Below are 23,208 nucleotides of genomic sequence, written 5' to 3' on the forward strand. Positions count from 1 at the left end.
CCGCCGGCCTCCGCGTTCGTCCGTTTTCTCCTGGCGAGCGTCGCCGTGTGCCTGCGCCCGGGCGGGGGGCCGCAATCGCGATTCGACCTTTCCCCCCATTTTTCTTCTTCCCCCCCCAACCCCACGCGGCTCCCCGGTCGGCGCTTGCTCAGAGAACTCAGCGCCGAGGTGGCCGAGGTGTCGGGAGGGGCTCGGGGGGGATTACGCAGGACCCAAGGTCGAGGGCCTCCCCCACCCCACCTCGAATGAGAAGCAGAAGCCCCCCACGAGAGCGCCCGCCCAGCAGCCCCACGTACTCGTGGGCGCCACGCGAGACTCGTTCCCTGCCGTTCCCTTCGTGCGAGAAGGCCGAGCTGGCCGGGCCGCGGCTGCGGGGGCGCGCGGCGCGTGCAGGGGGGCGCGCGGGGTGGCCGTGACCGTGGCAGAGCGATGAGGTTATAATAGACCAATGGTGAGGGGAGCGGGTCGCTGACGACGGCTGTCTTCTTTCCCACAGAGTGTCTAAGGCCACAGGGGAAAATGGTGGAAAATTCACCGTCGCCATTGCCAGAAAGAGCGATTTATGGCTTTGTTCTTTTCTTAAGCTCCCAGTTTGGCTTCAGTAAGTACTTTCCTGATGGATGGCCATGGGCAACTGTTTCTGGTGTTCAGTGATAAATAACAATACATTGGTTCTTAGAACGTGTCCACGCAGATCTGTTGGTTCCTTATACCTCTGTCTCGTTTTAACAAAACCTAAAGGGAACTCAGGTTGTGTTCAGTGTTCTGTGAGCCCGCGTTAGCCTAGGAGATTTAATCTCCAATATTTATACAGTACCAGACATGATGGCAAGATGACAGAACCTGGTCCTCTCCCTTAAGGAGGTCGTGGCCTAGTGGATGAGACAGAGGAGTGAATGTGCGGGAAACACTCGGGGTGATGCTTGCGGGGACAGACTGGAGAATCAGAGTTAGCTTTCCCCAGGAGATCCTGCCCCTGGCACCTACTGATGAGAAAAGAGTGAGATGGGGGGAAGACGTGGAGAGGCCTTGAGCCAGGGCATGAGAGGGTCTGGAAGCAAGGAGAGGTGCTCCCGTACATTGGGTAGGAGATGGGGAGTGAAGAGAGACTAGAGAAGTCAGATTCAGTGCCCTCTGCATCCTGAATCTCACATTTTACAGATGAGACTGACGCAGAGACACCAATATGTCCACAGTCACACAGCAGGCAGGTCTGTCCACAAAAGGATTTGAGAATTATGAGGCAAACAAGAGGAAGATCAGGTGCCCCCAATCCAACTTTCTGGAACTTTGTGGAAACCACAAAAGTGGTGTGGTAGTACTTCTGACACCTAACTGAAAAATACAAACCTGCATCATCAGTGCAGGTTGCAGATGGACTTAGGTTGTTGCCTAGCAAATCCGTGAGTGAAGAAGCTATGGCAGAGTTTAAATTCTGACCCCTCCATGGATTAGCTTTGTGACCTGGGACCATTTACTTAATTTCTTGAGCCCCAGGCTTCTCATTTCTTTTTTTGTTTGTTTGTTTTTCAGGCTTCTCATTTCTAAAAGAGTATTGATAAAGATAGCTATTGAATATTTATTATGCATAAAACAATCCTGTCAGGTAGGTACTGGTTACTAATGGCCTCATTTTAAACATGAGAATACAGGAGTGTAAGAAACGTGCCCAAAGTCACAAAGCTACTAAATGATAGAACCAGAATTTGAACCTGAACACACTGGCTGACTTCACTAATCTGCCTTTTGTTGTGAGGGCACCAGGGCTGGGTTTGAACCCGCTACCTCCAGTATATGGGGCCAGTGCCCTATTCCTTTGAGCCACAGGCGCCACCCTACTCTGCTGCCTTTTGACTGTTGTAAGGATTAACTGGAGTAATTTATGTAAAGCACTTAATGCATAGGAACAAAAGTACTTAATAAACGTTAGTAACTGTTACTTTTGTTCAAAAAGTGTTTCAAGGTTTAGAAACTATACAAATAAATAAAAGCAATGACTAAGACTTACTTAAATCCCATAACCCACAACCAAAAATAAGTTCAATGTTTATTAAGTGCTTACTGTGTGCCAGTCACTGTTACATCCCTGGGAGGAGTGAAACAAACAAAAATTATTGTAGTGGAGGAGATAGTCAATGAACAAATTAAGTAAAACATACACATTGTCAGATAACATGCGTAAAGGAGACACATTAAGCAAGAAGGAGGAGGATAAAGAGTAGAAGGAGATTTTTTTTTTTTTTTTGAGACAGAGTCTCACTATATTGCCCTTGGTAGAGTATAGAGTATATTGCCTGCGGCATCACAGCTCACAGCAACCTCAAACTCTTGGCTTAAGCGATTTTCTTGCCTCAGCCTCCCAAGTAGGTAGGACTACAGGCACTCGCCACAACATCTAGCTATTTTGTTGTTGTTGTTGCAGTTGTCGTTTTAGCTGACCCGGGCCAGGTTCGAACCCACCAGCCTGGGTGTATGTGGCCGGCACCCTACCCACTGAGCTATGGGTATTGCCCAGGAGGTCCTTCTAATGTGCTTTCTGTGTCATCTTTTATTACTCATTCGTTAGCACTTGTCACAATATAGTAGAAATACCAGTTTACTCCTTTCTATTCACCACTAGAGTTTAAGCTCAGGGAAGACAGAAGCCATCTCTAACATACACAACTCTGTAACACGTATTTTTAGGCCAGGTGCCGTAGCTCACACCTGTAATCCTAGCACTCTCTGGGCAGCTGAGGCAGGTGGATTGCCTGAGCTCATCAGTCTGAGACCAGCCTGAGCCAGAGAGAGACCTCATCTCTAAAAGTAGCCCGCTGTTGTGGGTGCCTGTAGTTCCAGCTACTTGGGAGGCTGAGGCAAGAAAATGGCTTAAGCCCAAGAGTTTGAGGTTGGTGTGAGCTGTGACGCCACAGCACTCTACTGAGGGCGACGTAGCAAGACGCTGTCTCAAAATAAAATAAAATAAAAATGAAATAGTACTCTGGGAGATAAGACAGAAGCTCAACATATAGCCGAACAGAACTAGGGTAGGTAAATTCCCCCCTTTTAAGTAATTAAACATAAGCACTGTAGAGATGAAGTCTTGAACACCTACTATGCATAAATCAAACTGCTAGGTGATATAAGGATTATAATAGGTGCTAAGAGATGATTTGTGCCCTTGAATTGTTTAAAATGCAGTATGAATGTTAAGACAAGTTCAAAAATAGCTAATGCAATTATGATAAATGTTACAAGAATGGTACAACTAAGGAGCTAGAAGAACTGAAAGGAGAGGAAAATAGTTTCTGAGTGAATTAGGGACACTGCGAAGAAGCTTTCTTTGTTTAAATGAACCTGAAGAAGCTTTCTTTGTTTAAATGAACCTTAATAGATCAGATGTGTTTCTTACTGAATTCTCTCTCTTTTTTTTTTTCCTCTTCTACAGTACTGTATCTCGTGTGGGCTTTTATTCCTGAATCTTGGCTGAACTACTTAGGCTTAACCTATTGGCCTCAGAAGTAAGTTTAATTTATTTCTTAAATCAGGGTATAATTAATGCTGTTTTGAAGGATCATATTCTTAAAATGTTTATTCTTTTAAAATTCATGAATAGCCATATAGAAGTAGAAAGTTGTTTAAAGGTTATTATTGATATATCGCTAATTAAAAATGATAGAAATAGATGTGCTTCTACTTAATGGAGACAATGTAAGTGTGTATGGCACACTTTTTGGGTGCAAGACATAACTACAAGAGGGACTCTACCTAACAAATGTAAAAATTGTAACCTAGTTAGTTGTACCCTCACATTAACCTGAAATTTTTTTAAATGGTAGGATTAACACATGTTTATTTCCATTTTCTCCCAAAATCTTGCTAAAATGACCCTATAGAAAAAAAAATTTTAAGGTATAAACCCACAAAAGCGAAGAATAAGATAGTAGATAAGAAGTCTCAACAGAATTTTGGGATGGTGGTTTGAGATAGCTAACTGGCCTAGTTTCTGCTTTTTTCACATTGCTGAAGTAGAGAAGCCAGCAAGAATAATTATGCCCTGGAACTCCAGAATGGCTCAGTTATTGGAGGTACCAGGTACTTCTTTTTTTTTTTTTTTTTTTTTTTTTGTAGAGACAGAGTCTCACTGTACTGCCCTTGGGTAGAGTGCCGTGGCGTCACACGGCTCACAGCAACCTCTAACTCTTGGGCTTACGCGATTCTCTTGCCTCAGCCTCCCGAGCAGCTGGGACTACAGGCGCCCGCCACAACGCCCGGCTATTTTTTTTTTTTGTTGCAGTTTGGCCGGGGCTGGGTTTGAACCCGCCACCCTCGGCATATGGGGCCGGCGCCCTACTCACTGAGCCACAGGCGCCGCCCAGGTACTTCTTTAACATGATAATTCCTCTACTGCCCTTTAAAACATTAAACGCAGTGGCTCATGCCTGTAATCCTAGCTCTCTGGAAGGCTGAGGCAGGTGGATTGCCTGAGCTCAGGAGTTCAAGACCAGCTTGAGCAAAAGCAAGACCTTGTCTCTACTAAAAATAGAAAAAAACTAGCTGGGTGTTGTGGCAGGTGCCTGTTAGTCCCAGCTACTTGGGAGGCTGAGGCAAGGGGATCACCTGAACCCAAGAGTTTGAGGTTACTACGAGCTATATGATGATGCCACAGCACTCTACCCAGGATGACAGAGTAAGACTCTGTCTCAAAAATAAATAAATAAATAAATAAAAGGCATTAGACCTTCAAATCTCCCTCAAAGCTGGGAGACCAACCCTGCCGTCCTCTGCAGAAAACAGAGGAGTTTTACTCTATGGAAGGGTTGAGTGAGAGTCTCTAGAAAAATTCTTTCCGTAGCTTATGGGCTACTAGGGTTAAGTGAGTGTGGAAATAAGAGAAAGGAGGCACCTTACTGAAAATAGGAATATGTGAAAATCTGTGTGCTCAATGATAAGGTCTACCCTTCCCCCAGCATCTTTCTCACTGGGCTCCCAGGATCCTACCACCATAGAAAAAGTAGAAGTTCTTTGGGAAGCTGGCCAACCTAAGAGAAAGTGTCTGTAATTTCTGACATTGGAAGATCCCAGTGAAGTGGCCCAGTCTCTTATAATGAGGATCACCAGTTGGCCATCTCTGCCTGCATACACATAGTACTTTCTATTTTTAATTTCAGAATATTAAAGGGATATACACATTTGGTTACATAATTTGCTTTTGTGCATTTTAAGTCAAAGTTATAAGTGTGCCCTTCACCCAGAATATGTGCATCATACCAGTTAGATGTGAATTAACCCAACCTCCCCTTCCGCCTCCAACCTACTTGATTCCTGTTGAGTTTTACTTCCATGTGTGTACGTAAGTATTGATCAACTAGTTCCAATTTAGTTTTGATAACATGACACAAGTACTTTAAATTCTCCCCCAACCAGCTTTCCAAACTATCATAAGTTACCAGACATTGAACAAAAGCCTCTAACTTGAAATAACAAAAGTGAAAGGAAAAAGGGAACTTGAAGGAAATGGAGATAATGCAGGGAATAGAAAAAAAATTTTAAATAGGGCGGCGCCTGTGGCTCAGTGAGTAGGGCGTCGGCCCCATATGCCGAGGGTGGCGGGTTCAAACCCAGCCCCGGCCAAACTGCAACAAAAAAATAGCCGGGCGTTGTGGCGGGCACCTGTAGTCCCAGCTGCTCGGGAGGCTGAGGCAAGAGAATCGCGTAAGCCCAAGAGTTAGAGGTTGCTGTGAGCCGTGTGATGCCACGGCACTCTACCCGAGGGCGGTACAGTGAGACTCTGTCTCTACAAAAAAAAAAAAAAAATTTTTAAATAACATAAAATTGTCAGATAAGGTTATAACTCTGAAACAAGAACAGAATACTATACAAAGAAAATGTTCAGACAATTACTGTATTTAAATTATAAACATGATAACCAAAATTAAAACGTTAATTGAAAGGTTAGAAGATGAACCAAAGGTAATCTCTAAAAAGTAGAACAAAAGAGAAATAGAAAAAAGAGGAAAGTTTAACAGGGCTAAAAAAATCTAACTATTAGAAGTTCCAGGGCGGCGCCTGTGGCTCAGTCGGTAAGGCGCTGGCCCCATATACCGAGGGTGGCAGGTTCAAACCTGGCCCCGGCTGAACTGCAACCAAAAAATAGCTGGGTGTTGTGGCGGGCGCCTGTAGTCCCAGCTACTCGGGAGGCTGAGGCAAGAGAATCACTTAAGCCCAGGAGTTGGAGGTTGCTGTGAGCTGTGTGATGCCATGGCACTCTACTGAGGGCCATAAAGTGAGACTCTGTCTCTACAAAAAGAAAAAGAAGTTCCAGAAAGAAAAGGATGGGGAAGACGTTATTAAAGAAACAATACAGTCCGGGCGGCACCTGTGGCTCAGTGGGTAGAGCGCCGGCCCCATTTACAGAGGGTGGCAGGTTCAAACCTGGCCTCAGCCAAATTGCATCCAAAAACTAGCCAGGCGTTGTGGCAGGTGCAGGCAAGAGAATCACCTAAGCCCAGGAGTTGGAGGTTGCTGTGAGCTGTGTATGCCATAGCACTCCACTAAGGGTGATAAAGTAAGACTCTGTCTCTACAAAAAAAAAAAGAAACAATGCACTCAATAAAACATGGTAAGGTAGAGCACTCAATGTGCTTAACAATGTTGAAAGGTAAAATACCTAGGCCTTGTGGCAGGCACCTGAGTCCAGCTGCTTGGGAAGCTCAGGCAAGACAATCACTTAAGCCCAAGAGTTTGAGGTTGCTGTGATGCCACAGCACTCTACCAAGGGCAACATAGTGAGATTCTCTCAAGAAAAAAAAAAAAAAAAAAAAACAATATTGAAAGGCATAATAGAATCCCATCCCAGAATTTGAGGCCCTGGTATAAATAGATATATAGAAAACAAAGAAAATAGATTTTTTTAAAAAAGTAATTACTAATTCCAGAAAAAAGAAAGTTTTATACATAATAAAAATAGTACATTAAGGTAAAAACTACTGATATGACTAGAAATTGTGATGCAAATATAGAAAAGGAGAGGAGGAGGTAAATTCCACATCTCTACATTAGGAATTGTAAAGAAAATGTCTGAAATTTTTTAAAAAATCAAGAAATAATAATATGAGCATGTTATAAAGAAATGAGGAGGTAAGTACCAGAAAAAAAAAAAACATTCAAGTGTTCCCTTTTGGGGAGTGAGACTCCAGGGTTGGGGTGGTGGGCTAAAGAACTGCAGTCTTGGCTCGGCACCTGTGGCTCAAGCGGCTAAGATGCCAGCCACACACACCTGAGCTGGCAGGTTTGAATCCAGCCCAGGCCTGCCAAACAACAATGATGGCTGCAACCAAAAAATAGCCGGGAGTTGTGGCAGGTGCCTGTAGTCCCAGCTACTTGGGAGGTGGAGGCAGGAGGCTCACTTGAGCCCAAGAGTTGGAGGTTGCTGTGAGCTCTACCCAGGGAGAGCTCTTGAGGCTCTGTCTCAAAAGGAAAGAACTGTAAGCCTTATAGAACAATTTGTTTCTTATGTATATATGTTACTTTAATAAAAATTTAGTTTAAAAATATGTTAGCTTTGTGACTGACTCTTGAAAATTACAGCTTTTTAGGGTATCTGGTATGTACTTCGATATTCTCTTTTGCAGATACTGGGCAGTTGCGTTACCTGTCTATCTCCTTATTACTATACTAATTGGTTATGTACTTTTGTTTGGAATTAACATGATGAGTACCTCTCCACTCAACTCCATCCATACAATCACAGGTAAATTTATATAACAACAGGGAAATGCTGGGAGAATAGAATAGTGGGGTATTAGCACTTTTATCAGAAAAGCAACCAAGAATAGGCTACGAGACACACATTGGGATGAAAAAAAGAACTTAGAGAAATAAATACAAGCTTATACAAAAAGAAAGATTTACATGAAGGAAATAAGTTCTGATGATGTACTAGTTAATGATCATGGAGGAAATAAATTCTGATAAATTATAGCTCTAGTTAACAGGTATATTTTTCCATAAAACCACAAGTGTGTATACTATGTTCCTCAGCATCTTTGCCTGAGAGAAACTTCTTTTATTCTAACCACGCACTGTTGATAAAGGGATAACAAAAAGGTACATGCAGACCTTGTTCGGGAGGAGGGATTTAGGGGTATGTATCCTCTGGATCTCTATGAATACCTTATTCAGACTATGTGGATAGAAGAGTCACGGTGTGTTTTTGTGGTTTTATTTTTTTTTTAAGCCTTTTCATGTCAAGTCTCAGGATTAAAATAAATTTGATTTTTGAGCTTGCTTAGATTTTAGGAAGTAAAGTATTTTTTTATGATCCTATATAAGTTTTCCAAACTTTAATTCAATCAGCTTGTATATTTTGAAAATCAATTACAGTATTTTAAAATTTCATTTCTAATAACCAACTGTATTCCCTGCATTCTTGACTGGAATTACAGCAAATAGACAGTTTGTACAAAGACGAGAAATTGTTAAGTTTGCGTGAATATTTGTACCAAATGACTTAATAGTTTTGCAGTGTTGATATAAATACATTTTTAAAGCCTAGCTATAATTCTGTTTTGGGGGGAAAAATACAAATGGGATTTTTTTTTTTTTGAGACAGAGTCTCACTGTGTTGCCCTTAGTAGAGTGCTGTGGCCTCACAGCTCACAGAAACCTCAAACTCTTAGGCTTAAGCGATTCTCTGGCCTCAGCTTCCCACATAGCTGGGATTTATAGGTGCCTGCCACAATGCCCAGCTATTTTTAGAGATAAGGTCTTGCTCTGGCTGAGGCTGGTCTCGAAACCCTGAGCTCAGGCAATCCACCTGTCTTGGCTTCCTAGAGTGCTAGGATTACAGTTGTGAGCCACTGTGCCCCTGCATTTTAATTTTAATTGGGCCGTTTCTTCTTCTCTAGGGGGGATTTAAGAAATTTCTGAAGGGGCGATGCCTGTGGCTCAGTCAGTAAGGCGCCGGCCCCATATACCGAGGGTGGCGGGTTCAAACCCGGCCCCGGCTGAACTGCAACCAAAAAATAGCTGGGCGTTGTGGCAGGCACCCGTAGTCCCAGCTACTCGGGAGGCTGAGGCAAGAGAATCGCTTAAGCCCAGGAGTTGGAGGTTGCTGAGCTATGTGAGGCCACGGCACTCTACCGAGGGCCATAAAGTGAGACTCTCTCTACAAAAAAAAAAGAAATTACTGAAGTATGTTATCCATGTATTTGTCATTATCCAGACATCAGCCTAGTAAAGTGGTGAGGCTCCTTTGGTTACATAGACTGTAGTAGAAATTGCTTGGGTAAACAGAACTTTTTGTTCTTTTCTTGCAGATAATTATGCTAAAAATCAACAGCAGAAGAAATACCAAGAAGAGGCCATTCCAGCTTTAAGAGATATTCCTATTAGTGAAGTAAACCAAATGTTCTTTCTCGCAGCCAAAGAACTTTACACCAAAAGCTAAATTGTAACACCAAGCATTTACTTATAAATGTTTAACATAATAATTTTGGCCGTAATTATTTTGACCATCTCTTTTACTAATACCCAGTATTGAGATGTAAAAAAGTAAGTTGATTTTCTGTTAGATAAAGTTCAATTAATACTGTAAATGTTCTCAAATATAAGTTATTAAAGGGCAGAATAAATAAAATACTACAATACTATATACTAGACTTTAAAAAATAAATGCCTGTATTTCAAGAAATTTCTCCTGCTGGGCACGGTGACTCACCCCTGTAATCCTATTATTCTGGGAGGCCCGGACGGGTAGATTGCCTGAGCTCATGAGTTCAAGACCAGCCTGAGCCAGAGCAAGACCTCATCTCTAAAAAAAAACAGTAGCTAGGTGTTGCGACAGACACATGTAGTCCCAGCTAGTAGGGAGGTTGAGGCAAGAGAATCGCCTAAGCCCAAGAGTTTGAGGTTGCTGTGAGCTGTGATACCACAGCATTCTACAGAGGGCAACAGAGCAAAACTCTCTCAAAAAAAAGAAATTCCTCCTGAGAGGCATTTATGTTGTAATTTACTTTTATGTTGCAATTGTGTCCTTCTTGTTTGTCTTGAGGGGTCCAGAATTTAAATTCTTACTTTGGGAGAAGGGTACATTTATTATTTGTGCCATCAGACTTACATCTAAGGCACACATACAAGTAGTCACTAGGTACCAGGTATTTTTATAGGCCGTGGGATGTAGCAGTGGTAAGATTCTTTTTCAGAATGAGTTTTATGCAGAGAATTAAGATAGTTTGACATTCTAGAAAGCAAAGGGATGACTAATTGTGTAGTCCAGAAAGTCCTCTGAGAGAAAGACCTTAAAATTTGAACAGCAAAAAAAGGAGTCCTTAAACATGTGGAGGAGCAGGCTGAACTTGTTAAGTATGACGTGAGTAAGGTAGAGACAACAAGGTGAGAAGGAGCTGGTTGTGTTCTAAGAACAGAGAAGACTAGCCATGAGCCCAGTCTGAACACATGAGGCTGGATTGTGAAGGCCTGTGTAGGAAGTTTGGACTCAGGTATAAGTGTTTAGGCACTTAAGATGCCAGGCTACTGGGGATGTTTAAGCAAGGGAGAGACATGGCCTGACTTATTCTCTTAAAAGTCACTCTGGTAAATGGAGAATGGATTTGGAAGGGGAGTTGGGAGTGAGGCAAGAATATGGAAATAGGAGACCATTAGAGAGCTATTGCACTGATCCAGGTGAGAAATGATTGTTGCTTAGACCAGAGTGGTGGTGGAGTTGAAGAGGAATGGATGGCTTTGCATCATGTGTTGGAGACAGCTGATGGGATGTGGGTCTGCTTGTACAGGATAGGCAGGGCTGGCTGAGAGAAATTGTGATCAAGGGTCATTCCAAGATGTTTTGGATTAAGGAACTAGATAGCTGGTTATGCTTTTTATTGAACTATACAATATTAGGAAAATTTAGTTGAGGGGATCAAAAGATATGGCGTATGAGTTGGTTTAAATGGCATACCTTACTAATATCAAGGTGTTTCTTGTGTAGGATTAAGACACTTAGGACAGTGGCTGTCCATGTATGGAGAGAATGCCAGCAGCTCTCAGATCCCTGTGTCCTCCCCTTCATGAGACTCCTCACATCAGTAATACTCCCTTTTCTCCCTGTACGGCCCACAGTGGGCCTAAGAAGACTTTTAAATGGGTCAGAATAGAACTTTAAAGAACTCTAGAGTAGCACCACACATTAAACTTTAAATTAACTTTTCTTTTTCGAAGATGTATGATCTCATTTGTTACTCACAGCAACCTTAAACTCTTGGGCTTAAGCGACTGTCTTGCCTCAGCCCCCAAGTAGTTGGGACTATAGGAGCCTGCCAGAACGCCAGCTAAGAAATCATATTTTTGACTGGATTCAGACTTACAGGTGGAAGGTCTCGGAGAGAACAGCCTGTGTCTCTTGGCAATCTGTTTGTGGCCCTTTTCTTTGGCCTTCATTCTCTTAGCCAAAAGTTTAGCATATTCAGCAGCCACTTCCTTATTTTTCTTAGTTTGCTATTTCTTCTTAACGCAGAGAAGTACACCTCATGTTGCAGGACACGTGGAGTTACAAGATACTGATTCTTGGGCGCTTTGGTCCTTAGGTTCTTACTTTTCTTTGTGTAAGTGCTTTCTCACAGCTTATTAGCCAATATCATCTTTAGACAATTTGAAAAGTTTGAAGATTCTTCTAGTTCTTTTGGGTCCCAGATGCTGAGGTATGGCAATATCAAGTCAATCCAGGGATATCTTTCTCTCCTTTTTTTTACAATAACTAAGTTGAAAGTGCTCAGATTGGCATCCACAGTGCAATGCAACCCTGAACATTCTCCACTTCTCCTTGGTCTATAACAGAAATGCCCCTTACTCAGCAACAGGTGACCACAGGAGTCAAGACACCGTACTTTCTGGGGAAACCTTGCTTATCATTCCCACCACTGATTGGGACCTCGTAACCCTTCCATTCTTCACCCAGATTGTCAGCAGCAACTTCTGTGGCCATGCACTTCTCATAAGAACTATGAAGTTTGTGTTCATCATCCACTTCTATGAGTTTTTGGCAGCCATTAGCTGGGAAGGTGATAATTCAGCTTCATCCTGAAGGAGGTGATCGCCTCCAAGTTTCCACCGAAAAAAGCCAATAACTTTTCATCCTGTTCCTCAACCACATTATCCTCACAACTCATAGAAGATTACACCAGCGTTTTTCAGACTGGGCAGCAATTTTTTTGATGGTCATGGTTGGTTTAGTGCAGCAATTGTTCGCTTTTCTTTTTATTCTCAGGACTCCTTTAAACTCCTTTAAACTCCTTAAACTTAAAGAGTAAGAGCCCCCAAAGACTTTTTGTATATGTGGATTATATTTAGAAATTAAAACAGAAGTTTTTAATTTTATTTATTTATTTATTTATTTTTGAGACAAAGTCTCAGTATGTCACTCCCAGTAGACTGTTGTGCCATCATAGCTCACAGCAACCTCAAACTCCTGGGCTTAAGCGATCCTCTTGCCTTAGCCTCCCAAGTAGCTGGGACTATAGGTGCCCACCACAACACCTGGCTATCTTTTTTTTTTTGAAGTTTTTGGCTGGGGCTGGGCTTGAACCTCTGCCATATGGGGCTGGCGCCCCCCAACACCTGGCTATTTTTTGTTACATTTGTTGTTGTTTTTAGCTGGCCTGGGCCGGGTTCGAACCCACCAGCCTTGGTGTATGTGGCTGGCGCCATAACCATTGTGCTACGGGCACCAAGCCAAAATAGAGATTTTTTAAAAATATTTATTGAAGCAATATCAAAAATACATTACTGGGACCTGATCAAACTAAAAGTTTCTGCACAGCCAAGAACTGAAGTAAGTAAAGCAAGCAGATAGCCCTCAGAATGGGAGAAAATATTTGCAGGTTATACCTCCAATAAAGGTTTAATAACCAGAATCTACAGAGAACTCAAACATATTAGCAAGAAAAGAACACGTGATCCCATCTCAGGGTGGGTAAAGGACTTAAAGAGAAACTTCTAAAGAAGACAGACACACGATCTACAAACACATGAAAAAAAGCTCATCCTTAATCATCAGAGAGATGCAAATCAAAACTACTTTGAGACTTACACCAGAGATGTTGGCGTAGATGTGGAGAAAAGGGCACACTTCTACACTGCTGGTGGGAATGTACACTAATACATTTCTTCTGGAAGGATGTTTGGAGAATACTTAGAGATCTAAAAATAGACCTGCCATTCGATCCTATAATTCCTTTACTAGGTCTATACCCAGAAGACCAAAAATCACAATATAACAAAGACATTTGTACCAGAATGTTTATTGCAGCCCAATTCATAATAGCTAAGTCATGGAAGAAGCCCAAGTGCCCATCGACCCACGAATGGACTAGCAAATTGTGGTACGTGTATACCATGGAATATTATGCAGCCTTAAAGAAAGATGGAGACTTTACCTCTTTCATGTTTACATGGATGGAGCTGGAACATATTCTTCTTAGCAAAGTATCTCAAGAATGGAAGAAAAAGTATCCAATGTACTCAGCCCTACTATGAAGCTGATTTTATAGCTTTCATATAAAGGCTATAACCCAACTATAGCACAAGTCTATGAGGAAAGGGCCAAGGAAGGGGAAGGGAGGGGGGAGGTTAGGGTGGAGGGAGGGTAATGGGTGGGGCCACACCTTTGGTGCATCTTAGAATGGGTACAGGTGAAACTTACTAAAGGCAGAATACAAATGTCTACATACAATAACTAAGAAAATGCCATGAAGGCTACATCGAACAGTTTGATGAGAATATTTCAGATTGTATATGAAACCAGCACATTGTACCCCTTGATTGCACAAATGTACACAGCTACAATTTAACAATAAAAAATTAAAAAAATAAAAAAATATTCATTTATAAATAATAAACCCATTACTTGTTAACGAAATTAATTTGATCACATTCTTACCACATGATAAGAAATAGAAAGTTTATATATAGAAACATTAACCCAAATCATTGCTGTAATAAGCTAATTCCAAAAAGACAATGAAATTAACATAAATATGTATTTTATAAAAAATAACTATTTTCCAAAACAAAAAAACTTAGAGACAAGTAGAGTTGTTTACATTTTTGCAAGTCTCTTTAATGTCTGGCTTAATGGAACACAGCTGGGTTCTCTTATCTTCTGCATTCAAACTGTTAGTCACACATCCACAAACTCTGGAACCTTCCACTGCATACTCATGAGAGAATGAGAATGTAAAAAACAATAGTATCGGGCAGTGCCTGTGGCTCAAAGGGGTAGGGCGCCGGTCCCATATGCCGGAGGTGGCAGGTTCAAGCCCAGCCCCGGCAAAAAACCACACCAAAAAAAGAAAAAAAAAAACTGGTATCATGAAAATAGTTTTTACCTCAAAGACCCCCTGGTATAGCATATCCAGCCTCAAGATTTTGAGAGCCACGGGTTAGTGGGCCTCAACTAGCCAGTGTGTGTGAGAGAGATGAACTAGAGTAGAACAGAATACGTCAGAGTGCATTATACTAGGACAAATATTTCAGACTGCACACCTCTCCTGGCCCCCTCAGACCTTCTCTGTTCACCTCTTACTCCAACTATTTTGGGGTTAATGCCCCAAATAGTTCCATGCAAATTTTGACCAGATCCAGCCGGTGCCTGACACCTATAGTACACCTAGGAAGGAGGGGTGTTCATGTGGGTAGGACCAGCCTGGACCCCAACATGGAACAGGCATCAGTGAATAAACATACCTCCCTCTCACCCAAGGAGGCTGTTCTGTGCTCCATTCTGTGAGCTTTTCAGAATGCCCTGTGAGGTTGAGCTGCGGTTGCCATGACAATGGTGAGCTCAGTCACATGCCTGTGTGGGTTTCTCTGTGCCATTTTCCTGCTTCTGCTGCTCCTGATCCCCGCAATCACTTTCCCTTTTGAATTGCCTACGCCACAGGCCTTTGTCACAGCTCTGCTTTCAGGGGAACTGTAGCTGTTTTTATTTTGTAAAATTTATGCTTCAGTTATGAGGCTTTGATGTACAATGCTTGTCATAATTTAAGAAAAAGTTTGAAAAACACTGCTTTGCAGTAAGCCCAACAAAAGCATAAAATGCTCTCAAGTAGAAATTATCAGTAATTAAAAAAAATGTTCCAAACATTAACAAAACCTGCTGCAGTGGTTAAGCTTCCAGGGAAAAATAAAAGTCCAAATGCAGGGCGGCGCCTGTGACTCAGTGAGTAGGGCGCCGGCCCCATATGCCGAGGGTGGCGGGTTCAAACCCAGCCCCGGCCAAACTGCAACAAAAAAATAGCCGGGTGTTGTGGCGGGCGCCTGTAGTCCCAGCTGCTCGGGAGGCTGAGGCAAGAGAATCGTGTAAGCCCAAGGGTTAGAGGTTGCAGTGAGCCGTGTGACGCCACGGCACTCTACCCGAGGGCGGTACAGTGAGACTCTGTCTCTACAAAAAAAAAAAAAAAAAAAAAGTCCAAATGCAAAATTATCTGATGAGGTTCCACTCCTGTAGTACCACGCCTCCCGGTCACTCCCCTCCCTTCTCTGCACCGCACCCTCTCTCCCCTCTCTCCTACCCTGACCCCTTCTGTTGGAGCTTCCCCACCTGTCTGCCTTCTCCCCTGCTGGAAGCCTGTCTTCTCTTTGTCTCTTGCCTCCAGGGCCAGTGGCAGCTGGAGGGAATGAGGGAGCAGAGTCTGGAGGCTGACCTATGGAGTCCTCCCTTCATGTAGCTATTGTCAACAACCATATCAGAGTTGTAAACAGTTTATTAAGTGCCCAGCATTATACTGAGGGCATAAATCAGAGACAGCAAACCCCTCTGCCTATAGCTGCTGATCTTGGAAACGTGGAACTGGTGGAAACCCTGCTGAAGGCAGGCTGTGACTTGAAGGTTGTTGATAAGCGCATCTAAGATCCTCTCATGGCACACCAGCGTTTCACAACACATTGGTTGAAAATCACTGTTTTGGACGCAGATGGCATCCCTCGATGCAATATACTATTCTGCAGTTAGGTTCCCCCCCTTAACATTATGAAATGGCAATTTTTCCATATTAGTACATGGACAGGTTTTTCTTTTTTTTTTTTTTTTTTTGTAGAGACAGAGTCTCACTGTACCGCCCTCCGGTAGAGTGCTGTGGCATCACACGGCTCACAGCAACCTCTAACTCTTGGGCTTACGCGATTCTCTTGCCTCAGCCTCCCGAGCAGCTGGGACTACAGGCGCCCGCCACAACGCCCGGCTATTTTTTTGTTGCAGTTTGGCCGGGGCTGGTTGGGGCTGGGTTTGAACCCGCCACCCTCGGCATATGGGGCCGGCGCCCTACTCACTGAGCCACAGGCGCCGCCCTATGGACAGGTTTTTCATTCATTTTTTTTTTACAGCTGCATAGTAGACCATTGTATAAACATATCATAATTTGTTCAACTAGTCCTCAACTGATAAACATGTAAGTTGTTCCTAAATTTTTGCTATTATAAACAGACCTGTAATGAATAAACTTACATGTATCTATAATAAAAAAGAAAAAAAGAAAAAAAATTACCTGATGAAATGCCAACACTTTGAATCCAAAATTCGGGTCTTCCTTTATTTCTTGACTTGCCCTATTCTAGTCAAAAGAATCCATCAGGGCAGTGCCTGTGGCTCAAGGAGTAGGGTGCCAGCCCCATAGGCCAGGTGTGGCGGCTTTAAGCCCATCCCCAGCAAAAAACTGCAAAAGAAGAAAGGATCAATCAGGTATATAAAACCAGCACATTGTACCCCATAATTGCATTAATGTACACAGCTATGATTTAATAATAATAAAAAAAAGGATCGGGTGGCACCTGTGGCTCAAGGAGTAGGGCACCAGCCACATATACTGGGGGTGGTAGATTCAAGCCTGGCCCCAGCCAAAACTCCCAGAAAAAAAAAAAAGGGTAAAACATTGGCTTGGCGCCTGTGGCTCAAGCGGCTAAGGCACCAGCCACATACACCTGATCTGGCAGGTTCAAATCCAGCCCGGGCCCACCAAACAACAATGACGGCTGCAACCAAAAAATAGCCAGGCATTGTGGCAGGTGCCTGTAGTTCCAGCTACTTGGGAGGCAGAGGCAAGAGAATCGCTTGAGCCCAGGAGTTGGAGGTTTCTGTGACCTGTGATGCCATGGCACTCTACCCAGGGTGACAGCTTGAGGCTCTGTCTCAAAAAAAAAAAAAAAAAAAAATAAGGATCAATCAGATAGATACCTGAGTTTTCTCAAGAAGCTGTTAGCTGGGCTATCATTAGAATGGGTGGGAAAAAAAAATGATTGCTATTCCTGAAGTGAATTGATTCAACCCAAAATGTCTTATGTTTCCCACTTTTCCAAGCATTCGTAGGATACACAAGGATATCACGTTAACAGCTCCATGCTGTAGACCAACTTCTACAGTGATTGCTGCAGAACCCAGGACATTGCACAACACAGACTTAGCAGCCAACAGCCAGAGTACAGACTTGCTGGAGTGTAAAGAGAGAGGCAGAAGAAGGGAGAGGAATAAAAAATTCTTCCCAGGGCGGCGCCTGTGGCTCAGCGGGTGGGGCACCGGCCCCATATGCCGAGGGTGGCGGGTTCAAACCCAACCCCGGCCGAACTGCAACAATAACAACAAAAAAATAGCCGGGCGTGTGGCGGGCGCCTGTAGTCCCGGCTACTTGGGAGGCTGAGTCAAGAGAATCGCCTAAGCCCAAGGATTTGGAGGTTGCTGTGAGCTGTGTGATGCCACGACACTCTACCGAGGGCAATAAGGTGAGACTCTGTCTCTACAAAAAAAAAAAAAAATTCTTCCCAATTTGTCTCGCTGGCTGTGGCACTTGTCATGTTCTCAATCACTCATTTTAACACAGTTGGTTTACCTGTGGTGCTGCTTACAATGTAGAGGTGGTGGGAAGAAAATTATTCTACCTTTTCTTTTTTTGCAGAGACAGAGTCTCACTTTATTGCCCATGGTAGAGTGCCGTGGCATCACACAGCTCACAGCAACCTCCAACTCCTGGGCTTAGGCGATTCTCTTGCCTCAACCTCCCGAGTAGTTGGGACTACAGGCACCTGACACAACGCCCGGCTATTTTTTTGTTGCAGTTTGGCCGGGGCCGGGTTTGAACCCACCACCCTCAGTATATGGGGCCAGCGCCCTACTCACTGAGCCACAATGCACTGCCCATTTCTACCTTTTCTTTTTTTTTTTTTTCTTTTTCTTTTTTTTTTTTTGGCCGGGGCTGGGTTTGAACCCGCCACCTCCGGCATATGGGACTGGCACTCTACCCCTTGAGCCACAGGCACCACCCCATTTCTACCTTTTCTAATCAGGACAGTTTAAGTCATACTGTGGTAACAATCCTAAAATATCAATGGCTTAACCTAAAGAGTGTATTGCCCAAAGAACACCACTTGAAGTTAATCACCAAATCTGAATGGGGCTGTGTGGACAAGAACCATGGATGTCTCAGTGATTACCTGTGCAGACCCATGACCAGGACCAGAGGTTCTTCTGTTCCTGCATCTCAGCACCACATACATCCCAGAGATCCCAGAGGTCAGAGATGCCATGGAAATCTCAGGGACCGAAGGAGTCACGGGGTCAGTAATGACGGCTTTATATAAAATACAGTTACAGTTCTTGAACAAGTGCATTTGTGGACCAAGGATTACACACTATTCAGGAGAAATAATTGCCCAGCAATTCAATACACATCTCAGACTAATTCTGCAAATCCAGCTTGTGTAGGTTATAGACACAGGGGCCACGTGGCCAGGAAAATGCCAGCCAGAGTCTCACAGTGACTCAGATGTCACACTCCCACGGCACCATTGCCGCCAAGTGGCAGGTGGCATCATAAAGCGTGTTTACGTGGGTCTGGCTTATTAGAAGCAGCTGTGAGTCAGCCTGTCTCAGCTGCTGCGGCTGCTTTAGGAGGAACATCTCTCCCAGTGACACTTTGGTTTCTAATGACACCTCTTTTGACTATTCTCACTTAATGCACAATGGGTTGGCAAGTCATGGGACAAGTTTGGTCACTCTCTCCTCACCACCATTCTGTGAAGGACTTAGGAATCTGGCAAGAATTAAAATACAGTGTCCATAGCCAAGCATTATGCTGGGCGCCTGTAGTCCCAGCTACTCAGAAGGCTGAGGCAAGAGAATCACTTAAGCCCAAGAGTTTGAGGTTGCTGTGAGCTGTGACGTCACAGCACTCTACCAAGGGTGACATAGTGAGACTCTGTCTCAAAAAAAAAAAACCAACAATACAGTGTCCACCTTATTACTGATGGAACCAGATTTCCAAATGCTGTATAGACCTGAAGATAGCATTAGGCAGGCTTTCTTTCCTAAATCTAGACCTTGGGACACATGACAAAGGGTGGGTCCACAGACCTAGAGATGAGATGTGGCCCAACCAGCTTGCATGCTCAGGATCTGTGAGCGTGAGACAGGTAGCACACAACACCTGTGCAGTCTCCCTTGGCCTGTTTCTTCCCATCAGGTAAATCACGCCTTGCTCAGAAGTGTGAAGAGTATGGAGCAGATGGAAAGAAGAGGCAGCTGCCACTATTGCCATGAAAACACCGAAGTGTTTCCATTGCTGAAGCAGAAACACAAGAGAAAGATGAGTCCCCTACACTGGCTACTCAGGCTGTCTCCTGTTTTCTTCTACTCTTAACAATCAGTGCATAAAACATCTTTGGTGGCTCAGCGCCCATAGCACAGTAGTTACAGTGCCAGCCACATACACCAAAGGTCTGGGCCAGCTAAACCCAGTCTGGGCCAGCTAAACAAGTGCAACAAAAAAATAGCCAGGCATTGTGGTGGGCCCCTGTAGTCTTAGCTACTTGGGAGGCTTAGGCAAGAGAATCGCTTACGCCCAAGAGTTTCAGGTTGCTGTGAGCTGTGATGCCACAGCACTCTATGGAGGGCAACATAGTGAGACTCTATCTTCTCAAAAAAAAAAAAATCTTTGGAATTATCACGGGTCAAAGGGCTTGAACAATTTTAAGACATAATCTGTAACACCAGGCTGATCTCTAAAAGGGCTCTGTCAGTTGATGCCCTGTGACTCACAACTCACCAATAATGAGGATTACCCTTGTACTCTCATGAATTTTTCCTCAAATTCAAATGGAGTATATGAAAAGTCACAGTGTTCCATTTTCCTGAGTCTGACTAAAGACACAGTATTTTGATTTACCACTGCCCATTGTTGACAAAAATTTCAGAATCATTTATTACAAGACTTCCTTGCCTTCCCTTGGTTTGTTTATACTTATCCTATCCAAGAAAATGGGAGAGAACACCAGTTTTTAATCCCTGGTGTTTGCCGTCACTTCCTTTGTGCCTTTTCCAGGCTCACTTGGCCCAGGGTTCCACCTCCTCCCTTCCCTCCTTCACCAAAGCCTCAAGCTCCCCAGGCTTAGAGCTCCATGTCCAGAGACACCCAGCCAACTACCCTATTCAAGGCCCCAGCCTGGGTGCTACCTCTGACCCTGCGTCCCATCTCAGCACCCCCAGGCACTGCTGGTGGGTTGGGCATTCACCACCCACCCTGTGGCAGAGATTATGGCATCTCTGTGTTTCTTTTTCCCATCTTCCTCTGAAATAGCTCCCCGTTTTCAACTAGACTCCTGGTGGCCAAGGTAGAGCAGCAGAGAGTGAGCAAGAGCCAGAAAGTGGTCCAATAATCACCACTTGTCCCATTTCTGCTAATAAAGTAAGTGAAGGAATGGTGTGAATTTGCATACTAATGAGGCTCCATATTTTTATTTAAATACTGACTAAATATGCATTAAATAGTCAATCTCCAGGGAGCAAAGTAAAAAGAGGATGGGCTTTTGGCATCAATAAATCTTGAGTTCAACTCCTAGCTCCACTGCATCCTGCCAGTGTGACCTCTGGCAGATTCTGCTGGCTCTCTGAGCCTCAGTAAAACAATACCCACTTTATAGACCACTGGGAAACATGAAGGGCAGGAGATGCTTAAAACCGTGCCAGTCCCCCCATCAGCCCTGGCGTCCTGGCAGTCCTTACTGCAGCCCAGGCTTTTCCTCCTAGTGGTCACACCCTGGAACCTGTGCTCACCTCCTGCCAACTCATGCCCATCATGGTATTCGATTCTCGGGTCTGCAGTAACAAAGCACCTCAAACCGAGTGGCTTAGAACAACAGAAGTCTGAGATGCTGAGCTGGAGAGAAGAATGTCTCCCTCGCCTTGTCCAGTCTCTGGTGGCTGCACTCCTTGGCTTGTGGCCATATCACCCCAGTGTCTACCTCACTGGTCCCATGGCCTTCTCCTTGTAGGTATATACCAAGTTTCCTTGCTTCTCTGCTATCAAGACATTTCTGATTGGGTTAGGGTTCACCTGGATAATCCAGGATCATATCCTCATGTCAAGATCCTTAATGTAATTAGGTCTTCAAACAGTTTTTTCATCTGACCATGCGCGGTGGCTCACACTTATAATCCTAGTACTTGGGAGGCTGAGGCAGGAGGATTGCCTAAGCTCATGGGTTCAAGACCAGCCTGAGGGCGGCACCTGTGGCTCAGTGAGCAAGGCGCCGGCCCCATATACCGAGGGTGGCGGGTTCAAACCCGGCCCCTGCCAAACTGCAACAAAAAAATAGCCGGGCGTTGTGGCGGGCGCCTGTGGTCCCAGCTACTCGGGAGGCTGAGGCAGGAGAATCGCCTAAGCCCAGGAGTTGGAGGTTGCTGTGAGCTGTGTGACGCCACGGCACTCTACTGAGGGTGATAAAATGAAACTCTGTCTCTAAAAAAAAAAAAAAAAAAAAGACCAGCCTGAGCCAGAGTGTGACCTTGTTTCTAAAAATAGTTGGGTGTTCTGGCAGGTGCCTATAGTCCCAGCTACTAGGGAGACTGAGGCAAGAGAATCACTTAAGCTCAAGAGTTTGAGGTTGCTGTGAGCTGTGATGCTACAGCACTCTACCCAGGGCAGCAAAGTGAGACTCTGTTTAAAAAAAAAATTAATAAATGAAGTAAAAAAGTTACAGGAAGCTAAGGTTAAGCTACTATTGAATAAAGGAAAGTTGTTTTTAGAAAGTTAGTGTAGCCGAAGTGTCCAGCATTGATAAGGCCCACAGACGTGCACAGGGACGTCCTCAGTCTTCACATCCAGTCATCACCCATCCCTGACTCACCCAGAGCAACTTCCAGTCCTCCCAGCTCCCTTCCTGGTAAGTGCCCTACACAAACGTACCGTTTTAATTTTTTTATACTGCCTTTTTACTGTACTTTTTCTGGATTAGACACAAATACTTTCCATTGTCTTGCCCTTGCCTATAGTATTCAGTAGAATAACATGCTGTATACAGTGTGTAGCCGAGGAGCCACAGGCCACACCAGACAGCCGGGGTGTGCAGCCGGCATCCAGGGTCGTGGAGTGCACTCTCTGTTTGTACAATGACAAGGTTGCCTAACGGTTTCTCAGAGTGAGGCCCCTTCCTTCCCTGACAGATGGCTGCACCTTATCACTTCTCTGTCATCCTATGATACTTTCAAATATGCTTGGGGTTCTTTCTTTATGCATGTGGGTCTCTGTGATTGTTCTCAGCAGTATAACTCCAGCCTCTTGTCTAAATGCCCCCAAGACAGGAGACTTTAAGGGCTTCATATGCCGGCCTGAGGTCTGGAACCACCACACTGATCCCCTTCCAGTCTTCAGAAGGCCTTGCTCCCTCCAACTTCAAAGCCCATGCCTGCTGTTTCTTTTGTCTTGAACACTATTCCTCCTGCACCCTTTCCCTTCTCCCTTCAGATTGAGATTCCTTTAGGGTTGAGTTAGGCACATTCTTCCCTTCTCCAAAGCAGCACTGACCGCTGTCATTCCACATTTACCCCTTTCTGCAAGCTGTACCAGGCCAGGACCCTGTGTGTTTTATCACCTTTATCCAAGGCCGAGCTCAGTGCCGGGTACACAGGAGAGCACTCAATAAAAAACCTGTCGAATGAATAAGCATTCCAAATGGGGAGACTGGGCACGGTGGAAAGGATATCTAAGTTCCTGTCCCTCCAGAGTTCCTTGCTGCTGTGCCCTGGCTGTAAAAGACGGGTAAATAGACAGACAGGCAGAGGCCTTGGTGCTACTGGGCTGCCTTATCTTTGAAGCTTGAAATGTAAACTGCTCTTTCACTCCTCTTCACCACCACTTTGAGAAGAATCTAAGAGAGGAGAAACCACTGTCCTGTGCAAAGTCTGCA

At 44.2% G+C, this 23,208-nt stretch overlaps 1 protein-coding gene across 2 annotated transcripts; it reads left to right on the forward strand.

The window, feature by feature from the left end:
• The first annotated feature begins 5 nt into the window (after positions 1 to 5).
• Positions 6 to 9,626, forward strand: PIGP (phosphatidylinositol glycan anchor biosynthesis class P). 2 transcript variants are annotated; one of them, XM_053564493.1, is made up of 5 exons: positions 6 to 177; positions 497 to 601; positions 3,428 to 3,500; positions 7,614 to 7,732; positions 9,300 to 9,626. In XM_053564493.1, the coding sequence occupies exons 2-5, from the start codon at positions 520 to 522 to the stop codon at positions 9,428 to 9,430; spliced, it is 405 nt and encodes a 134-aa protein (XP_053420468.1). In that variant the 5' UTR covers positions 6 to 177; positions 497 to 519; the 3' UTR covers positions 9,431 to 9,626. The 2 variants fall into 2 exon arrangements, with proteins under 2 accessions (XP_053420468.1, XP_053420467.1); XM_053564492.1 differs by having other exon boundaries at positions 45 to 168.
• The last annotated feature ends 13,582 nt before the right edge of the window (positions 9,627 to 23,208 follow it).

This window comes from Nycticebus coucang, chromosome 16 (genome assembly GCF_027406575.1).
Source record: "Nycticebus coucang isolate mNycCou1 chromosome 16, mNycCou1.pri, whole genome shotgun sequence".
NCBI lineage: Eukaryota > Metazoa > Chordata > Mammalia > Primates > Lorisidae > Nycticebus > Nycticebus coucang.